The sequence below is a fragment of the Oryzias melastigma genome, linkage group LG19, assembly GCF_002922805.2.
Source record: "Oryzias melastigma strain HK-1 linkage group LG19, ASM292280v2, whole genome shotgun sequence".
Classification (NCBI taxonomy): Eukaryota; Metazoa; Chordata; class Actinopteri; order Beloniformes; family Adrianichthyidae; genus Oryzias; species Oryzias melastigma.
The window spans coordinates 12574367-12584050 of record NC_050530.1 but is presented as its reverse complement, the minus strand read 5'-3'; the positions used below and the strand labels follow the sequence as shown (position 1 = coordinate 12584050).

Below are 9684 nucleotides of genomic sequence, written 5' to 3'. Positions count from 1 at the left end.
TTATCCCTAGCATAATCTACAGTGATAATGCATATATAAAAAATAAGTTCCGGTCACATAGCCCAAATGTTCTATGTCACTGTGCTGGCCTTAATGCTAGCTGGTAACCATAGCAACTCAACCAAAATGAATTGATGCTTTGTTTAACTTACCATGATGGTTGTGTATGAATAATTCACTAATCACTACATAGTTCACTGTATAGTGTGTTCCCTTAAAAAATTCTTAGGGGGAAAAAAATGTATTTTTATAAATTAAAAAAAAAAAACATCCTACTTAAACCTAAAAAATAACCAGATTAAAATTGATTGAATCCTTATTTCTTTTGTAAGTGATCTTGGTGTAAGCATGATAATGCCCAACGAGGTGTGCATTATCAGAAATGAGCAGACGACGAACTGTTACTTCTGTGAATTCCATGTATTTTTCTGATAACAGCATATTTTATATTGGAGTAAACAGACTAATTTTGTTGAGTAAAAAGACCCCTAGTGGTTGGGGGATGCATTAACCTGACTCTAGTTATTTTCATTATAGAACAAGCTTCAATCTGGAAGTCACAGCCTGCTGTGACTCTGCAAACTGATTTCCTATCTTGTAAAAATGTAAAGTTTTACAGTTGATTGGTAAATTTGATGCACGGATGGGTATAGATATTCATGCTTATCTTAAGTTTAAGCAATCAATTATTTAAAAGCATGTATTTTTTATAATTTACATTTTCCATTTAGTCTCCACTATTACTTATCTGCGGTTGTAGAAAGTGCCTGCCTTTACCCAACGCACAAGAATGCATGATGAATGTGTGCCACAACCAGCTGTTGGGTGTGTTACATCTGCTCTTATGGGGCGCGTGTTCCGTTTGTTTGTTATTCCCATTGCAAGGGAGGGAAAATTGTGCTCTCGGAGCCTCAGGCCCAAATCGGTAAGTGGGTGGCAGAGGTAACATAAGTGCAGAGGCGTGATTGATGGTTTGCTGTGCAGTGTACGTTTCAAAAATTCAAGGGTGTCTGATAAAGGCCACTGAAAGAGCTGACCTGAATTCCCCACTTACTATCGCTTATCTGGACGCAAAAAGACAAGTACAGATGGAAGTGGGAAGATTACAGAGATTCACCCTTTCTGGCCTCGCTGAGGTTTTACAGCAGTGGTGGAGTTATTAAAAATTTCATATGGTGCTTTTATATCAAGAGCCATATAGAAAACGAGATACAATCTTTAAAGAGTGAGGGACAATTTTTATTCTCATTTTTTCCATCTATTATCCCCCAAAAAAAACTTCAGTAACGCCACATGAGGTCTCCTTTTTGGCAGAGAAGACTTGGGGTCGAATGCGTTCCCAACTGACAATAAAAGGACAATCTCCCATTGTTTGGAGTTTAACAAAAGGGTTGCAAGTCTTGCAAAAAAAAAGAGCAGCTTTTTGGGTTTGGTTTTAATAAAATCCCCTTCTCTTAAAATATGCTTACACTTGCAGCTTATGTGATTATGTGGGAGGAAAGTCATGGGAGTTTGTCTACTGACAAATCGTCATTAAATTCTCTCAGATTTTGTGGTTAATTGATATATTTTTTTAGCTGTAATTATTGGTGAATAACTAAAGTTTGAGTTACTTTCCTTTTTTTTCTTTACTACTTCTTTACTTTTTAAAATGACAAAAGTTTTATTTTGTTTAACAAGAGAGCCACAATGGAGTGGTAAAATACCCCTTGCAGACCCCTGTCGTAGTTAAACTGATCATCTTCTTGTTTATTCTGTGTTTGTTTCTTTCTCTTCCTCGCAGGTATCCGTTCCCCACCGTTTTCAGCAGCTGCAGCAAAAAGGACCTGACGGCCAGCTTCGAGAAAGGCGTTGGCATGTGCCTGTACAACATGCCAGAGGTGAAAGTGCTCTACGGGGGGCAGAAATGTGGCAACGGTTACGTGGAGGAAGGGGAGGAGTGTGACTGCGGGGAAGTGGAGGTGAGACTGTCGTGGGACATTTTTTTGCTGAAACATCATCATAAATCAATGTTGATTATTTTCCCTTTACTTTAGAAGGATAAATTAGAAAAGGGAAGAGGGAGATGGGAGATGGTTCGGTATCTCTCCGGGCAGAATTGTGACACAAAGCAGATATCGCGCAGAGTAGAAACAGTGGAACAGCCCTGTGCTTTCGTGATGCACTTTTCGGGAAACTGGATTAAAGATATGAGTGGGAATTTATTCCGTCTGTGCACTGCAGAGGTGTTTGGGAGGGGGAGCCGTCTGCTGGTGATTGAAGTCTGAGAGAAGGCACCGCTGAGTGAATTAAGCCCTGACATGTGTTATGGTGCTACATGTTGCAAGCAGCACCAAGATAAAGCACCACAACAATTAGCGCTGGCGGTTGCATTAAGGCTACATCTATTCCCATTTGGAAGCATATTTGGGATTACATAATCAGCTAAATGAGAAGAGGCTTTGTTTGTCTTCTGTGATACTTTTATTTTGGAGGGCTGTTCGGGCTTCAGCCTGAAAGTGGCCTTGTCTTTCTGAGCAAAGAGCTGTCATAGGCTCCCGGGCCAGCAGCATAATCAAGCTCCCTACAAAGTTGAGCGGTGTTGTGCCAACTCCAGCCACATCAGACTGCTCACACAGCACCTCACTGCACCATTAAAAAGCCTCATTAAGAGCCCAGCTCCAATTCTTCACTGTCACATGCTACCTCTTTTCAGCAGGACTCATCTGCCTCTTTTGGCCAGTAGGACCATGGGAACAACTCCTAATGGATTTCAGGCTGGAAAAAAAAGTTCTGGAAGGCCCATCATGTCAGCTCTGTCCCCCTGCCAGCTCCATCCATCTCCTTCCTCCTGACTTTCACTTTTGCACCATATTCAGACTAATGGCAGGAGGGAGAAAGCTGACTCTCGTGGGGCTGTAGTCAACCTGCCTCCATGTGACATTATGAAGCTAAACCCAGAAAGAATGCTTCCAAAAATGGTTTCATAGTCACATTTCACTGACCAGCCATAATACAATTTTTGTCTCACAAAAATCAATATTTTTGCCAATTTTTATCAGTTATTTTAGTTTATTTTAAAACCGAAATTTTCATTTTGGATTTAATATTAGTTTTTGTCACCCAACTTTGTTTTTTCCCCCAGAGAGCTAAAAAATGTGCATCCTCAGGAAGACTCCCATACACCAACAGACTTTATCTGACACATCGAGGCTTGATTGAATTCTGCCCTCCATCTACATTAGGAGGCAGAAAGCTGCTGATTGTTGCAGTGCATGGCTCACGATAACAGCTAGCATGAAACAGATGGTCCGCCAGTGTGAAATGGAAAATGCTATAGGACAAGGTCTGTGCAGCCACGAGGAAAAAGAGCACAAAATCAGGATATTTTACCACATTTTTAAACACTTTTTGTCTTTATTTAATTAAAAATATAAATAAACATAGTTTTACAAAATCATAATATACCCTTTATGCTAAATTATTTATAAAGTTTAAGGAAAAATTGTACAAAAAATAGTAAACAATCATTGAAAATGAGAACGCTGGAAAATCTCAGAGACTCTGCAGACCTTCTTGATGTGACCACGGAAATGCGAATGGCAGCTCATTTGACTGCAGTTGTAAAGGATTGTAAATCAATGAAAGAGGATTTTGATGTTAGCTTTCATTATTTTATCAAGAACTCTGCTCTGAGAAACCAACGGATTGTAATTATTGGTCACAGCCTCAATAAACATTCAAGGAGAAAGAATCAGGCTTTTGGAGGAAGTTTGGTCCTAAACTCTTCACTTCATCGTCCGAGCTGACATGTGGCTCAAAATGATAAGGCTTGATTTTACTGATATTCCTTACTCAGACAGTTGGGATCAGGGGCGGGGCTGCTCAGCTCAGATCCAAAAGCCACGCCCGCTTAGAGGAGATTTTAGAAACAGAGGCTTAAGATCAACATGAAAAAAGACTTTATAAGACATTTAGGTTCTGGGATTTTGGTTAAAAACCTCATAATCATAATTAAAACACTACTGGGAACGTTTTTTTTAATAAAAAAATTGTCATTGGGGGCCTTAAAAGAAATGGATGCAATGCATAATTCTGCCACTAGGGGGAGCAAAAGAAAAGTAAACTGACATGACAAGAGATCAGGAAATGGACAGCATTTCTTTGCATGCCACGTGTTGCCTCCCCACCACCACCACCACCCATACCACCTCCACAAGCTGTTAAGTTGCAATAAAAATTATCCACAATTACCAAAATGTTGTTGTCAAAAAGAAGAAAGATTAACGTGGAGTGCTGAGCTTTCCAGGGAAAATGGACAAAATGAAAACATAGCAACAGATAACAAGTTGACCAAAGGTTATTTTGCTATTAAGTTTCTGGTCCGACCCCCTTGTGGTCAGACGGTTGAATGTGGCTCCTGAACCAAAATAAGTTTGACATCCCTATTTTAAAGGAAAGAAATGGAGACAGGTTGATGAATTTAAAGTCAGAAAAAAATGACTTATGTATGAGGAATGTGAGTCTTTTATTTTTTAGGAGATTGCAAGATCAAGGCATTGACTGTGATAGCTACACCTGCCTGCACACAGGTTACGTGTTTAGTTGAGGAAGGTTCTGGGTATCGTGCGCCGCTCCAGAATGCAAATGCTGAGACTAGTTTGCTTTGTTGCAATTGCTTCGCTCCTGTTATCTGATGGTGTCTAATAACATTTATATTTGCACATAATAGAGCTCTGCAAACCCCACACTCGTTGGCTGATATGAGCCAATTATTTTATGTTAAACATTGTTTTGTTTTCTGATGCAAACATTTTTTCTACATTGCGATTCTGAGTTTTCCTATCTTTCTTATATTTAAAGGAATGCCTGAATCCGTGCTGCAACGCCTCAACCTGCACTCTGAAAGGGGAGGCTGTCTGTGCACACGGGCAATGCTGCCAAGACTGTCAGGTACTCCACGCTCTCTTTGCTAATTTGAATTGAAGCTGTTGGATTTTACAGCAAAGTTTGTTAATCTGGTTTTCTGTATTTGACTTCAGCTGAAACCAGCAGGAACGCCGTGCCGTGAATCCAGCAACTCCTGCGATCTGCCCGAGTTTTGCACCGGCAACAGCCCCCACTGCCCCTCCAACGTCTACCTCCACGACGGACACGCCTGCCACAGCGTGGAGGGCTACTGCTACAACGGCATATGTCAGACTCACGAGCAGCAGTGCATCACACTGTGGGGTCAAGGTGCGAATGAAGCACCCCCACGGGGGGCCGAGTTCGGTTACAGGCGCGGACTTTTAACGGCGTGCCATTGTGTCTTGCAGGAGCCAAGCCAGCTCCAAGCATCTGCTTTGAAAGGGTCAACTCGGCGGGAGATCCTTACGGCAACTGTGGCAAGGATTCAAAGGGCTCCTTCGCCAAATGTGAAGTGCGGTAAGAGCTGGGGTCACCATAGAAACCGGTGAAGGCATTTCTCTGCGGGATGCAATAAGTTAATAACCAACCGAATAAATTGCTTCACAAGTAAGCCTCAAATGTCGGGTCAGAAAAAGGTGTTTTTCATGTTAAATAGGACAGATGAATTGTATTAATATAAAGATTTATCTTGAGATTAATGTTGAAAAAAGCAGCCAGTCTTTCAATCTATATAATTGGACAGCTGGAGTGCAAAAGAAGAATGTCTACAGAACACAACAATACGCTTTGACTTGTAATTCAGTTACTGTCTTGGTTGCTTTGTGCACAGAGATGCGAAATGCGGCAAAATCCAGTGTCAAGGAGGAGCCAACCGCCCGGTCATTGGCACCAACGCTGTTTCCATAGAAACGAACATACCCTTGCACGAGGGCGGACGGATACTGTGCCGCGGCACGCACGTTTACCTGGGGGATGACATGCCTGATCCTGGCCTGGTTCTGACCGGTACCAAATGTGGAGATGGAATGGTGCGACCTTCTGCCTTTTGTCTGTTACTTAGAGTAAAAAAAATAAAAGTTTGGCTGCTCTTTCGTCTCTGCAAAACTTCAAGTGTACTATGAGATTTTGCACGCATAGTTGATAAAAAGTGTTAGATAGCCCATTCGTATCTGAGAGAAGCAGATAGTTTAAGAAATTACAGATTGGAGTCAAAATTGTGAGTGTGTGCACTTTCTTGAATAAAAATCAGATTTATGTCAGCAGATTTGACAAAACACATTATGGTGTGAGCAACTGAAGCAAATGAAATTGTAAAAAAACGTAAATAAATTTAATATAATTTTAAAAAAATCAATGATAAGTAAAATGTAGATACTTTTATTTTAATTACAAGAAGGAAAAGTCCACATTTATCTGAGTTTAGGATGATTCAAATGCGGCAGACTTGACATGTTTTCTTTTTTAATAAGCTGATATACATAAATGAATACCAACACTATGACATAAAGTAGCTAAAACCAGGATCTGATTAAAGAACTAAAGAAATTAATTAGAAATGAGATGCAGCTCGTCAATGCAAAGCAATAACATGACCGCAAAATCTAACTAAACACTGTAAAACTACACAAAAAGACACACAAATCCTGTTATTTGGCAGCTACAGATGAAACACTTCAGGTGCAGAAAAAAAGGTTCCTGGCTTTTGAAAAGTCTTTGATTCAGTGTAGAGGTTCTTGGGGAGACTCATAATTTAAGATTTTTTTCTTTTTTGATTGGTTTTCATGACTCATTTGTTCTGCTAAAGAACTGACTGGTGAACAGGCAGTGAAAGGCCTCATGTGAGAGTGAAGATTTCTTCAGCAAAAGCTTTAACTAACAATTCATCCCATCAAATCTCATTAATGAGCTCATTTCAAGCTTCCTTCTGGCCAAATTCTACATCGCAGAAACAAACATGATATTTTAATGTCCACAAATCAAATATTAATTACAGAAAGGAAACTCAACCTCACATCTGAAAGTATGTGGAAATAAATCTGATGTAACTATTTACAATAAACAAGCATTTGTATAACTTTATAGGAGATTTGTTACCTTTATGCCTCATTGTATAGATGTACGTCAATTACATTTTTAAATACTTTATCTACAGAGTTAAAACAAAAAGGCAAATAACATTGTTTTTGTCATCTTTAAACAAAAGTGAAGAAAGATGACAAGCTTTCACATCAAAAAAGCAAATAAATAACTAAACACCCTTCTGTATCACAACATGAGTTAATTACATTATTAACCTAAATTGGAAAAAATGAGATCAAAGTGTTCCCAAACATGTCAAATTTCTCACAGCCTCCATTTCTGTGTTTGCCTCATATCCTTGAGACATTTTTAGGCCAATCAAAGCGCAGCATAAATCTCTAGCAAAAGGAGGCGTGTCTTGTCAAAAGTCACATGACACAGGGGAAATGTATAAAATTGTCCAAAACAATTTTTTGGGGGACACGCCCCTTTTTTTTATTCAAGCCAGAAGTTGGTAAGTCATAGCTAACGTCATGGGGTGTGGCGTATTTGTCATTTTAGACTCTCATAAATGTATCTCCAAACTTGTTATTAGTCACTTTACTGATTCATATAGTCAGTTTTACTATTAGCTTTCATTCATAATATTCCTTATTGTCAATGGATTATTTTTATGTGATCCTTTGGCCTATATCATCATCTTATTAACTGTCTCTGTAGGACTCTTCATTAACGTCATTTCTGAGAAACCCCATTAGTATCTCCCTCTACTTTAAAGTTTAGTCTAGTTTTCTTATTAACAAATGAATAAATTGGATCTACTTTATGTATTAGAAAATGACAAACTAACTTTGAGGTAAAACATTCTTTTCTTGTGTTTGTTTCAGATGTGTCTGAATCGTCAGTGCCAAAATGTCAGTGTTTTTGGCGTGCATGAGTGTGCAGCCAAGTGCAGCAGTCGAGGGGTGAGTGTGCAGCACCTTCCATCCCCTTTATCCCAGGATTAAGGAATCCATGTTTTAAGACCCCTTTGTTTTAAATGCTCACACAAAGGGAACATTTTTTTTTAAATGTTCTTTTAGGTCTTGGAAAACAACTGTTTTTTTTGGTTAAAAACACAATAATCATAATTAAAATACCACTGGAAAGTTCATGCTCATCACTATTTTTGCCAGATTTAATGTCACTAGATCTGATGTTTCCTCCTCAAAGCTCCTCAGAACTGTAGAGTTCAAAATGTAGCCCTATAGCGTCCACGTCATACAGAGAACAAATCCATAACTTGCAATCAATCACTAAACGATGAAAGGTTCAATCAATTACATATAATGATCTCATTTATGTTCTCCATTAAGTGCCATTCATCATGCTCTGCAGCTGCAGTCCTTGTCCTCCAAACTGTTGGAAATTGTCGCTCAGGTTTTGTTTGGCATAATGCAGCAAGCTTTTTCCAACGATTAGTCTTTGAGCCCGTTACCATGGCTGTTGGATTGCATCACAGTTATGGGTCGTCCATTTTGAAATGAAACCTTGTGGTTATATTACGTTTGCACACATGATTTAAAAATGTCTTTAGTTAGTATTAGATGAAAATTGTTTGTGTTGTTTGTGTAAACCTCTTCAGGAATGTTTTGACTCACTTAAACAAAAGGATGTGGGCAGTCTTGAAGTCAGGGCACCCCTGCAAGCAGATTGGATCAAGATGTTGTCTTTCCGAGAACCTCCTCACCTGCTCCGTATTACTGTTCCCAGACAGGGAACTCTCCTAGATTTTACCTTTCCTGCTCTTTAATCCAAAGAAGGACAAAAGAACAATTATAAAAATGTGGTTTAAAGCATGGGTCTACTTGTTTTTTCCCCCCTCTCTTTTATTTTCCTCTTTTGTTTGTTTAATTCCAGATGTCTTGGCTTTTCTTACTGTACCCAGCACACAATAAACCCTCAGGTCAGGGATATTTGGTTTGGCTGGGTGACATATTCTTCTAAAAATCTGTAAATAAAATAAAATAAAAATAGGTAGCAATTTTCAAACATGAATTTTCTAGAAAACAGATATAATAAAAATAGTTTAATAAAACTATATTTTAGCTTATTTACCTTTAAAAATTAAGTGTACATATATCGTTTCATTAAAGTCACTATCGTATCAACTTTTGGTTTATTTAAAAGTGTTCCCAGTGGTCTTTTAATTATGATTATGCTGTTTTTAGCCAAAATTGAAAAACCTTTGTTGTTTTCTGCAGAATGACAAGAGTTCAGCCCCCATTTCCCGTCTTCCATCTGTTTACTCTCTCTGTACCACTAGCTTACTCCACCAACCTAGCATTAGCGGTGCAACAAAAATGGCGAGCATTATTGGAGCTAACCAGCCGCACAGTGCTCTGCTCTGTTCTCCTTTACCCTACCATACTTTACTCTACTCTACTCTATTTCACCCTACTCTACTCGACCCTACCTAATCCAACCCAACCCTACTCTAGTCTACTTTACCCTGCTCTACTCTATCCTACTCTGCCTTACCATATTCTACTCCACTCTACCTCCTCTACTCTACTCAACTCTACCCTACTCTATTTTACTCTACCCTATTCTACTCTACTCTATTTTACTCTACTCTACTCTATCCTACTCTACTCTATTTTACTCTACTCTACTCTACCCTACTGTACTCTACCATACTATACTCTACTCTACTCTATTTTGCTCTACTCTACCTCCTGTACTCTACTCAACTCTACCCTACTCTGTTTTACTCTACCTTACTATACTCTACCC

The 9684-nt window shown here is 39.0% G+C and overlaps 1 protein-coding gene across 1 annotated transcript in view; it reads left to right on the top strand.

Annotated features, from left to right (window-relative positions):
- Nucleotides 1-9684, top strand: part of LOC112154517 (disintegrin and metalloproteinase domain-containing protein 12) — a 106732-nt gene that overhangs the window by 89213 nt on the left and 7835 nt on the right. The window contains exons 13-18 of the mRNA XM_024285519.2: nucleotides 1784-1961; nucleotides 4843-4932; nucleotides 5022-5217; nucleotides 5298-5406; nucleotides 5720-5918; nucleotides 7797-7874. Coding sequence (XP_024141287.1) covers nucleotides 1784-1961; nucleotides 4843-4932; nucleotides 5022-5217; nucleotides 5298-5406; nucleotides 5720-5918; nucleotides 7797-7874 — 850 coding nt within the window. The remainder of the gene's footprint in view (nucleotides 1-1783; nucleotides 1962-4842; nucleotides 4933-5021; nucleotides 5218-5297; nucleotides 5407-5719; nucleotides 5919-7796; nucleotides 7875-9684) is intronic.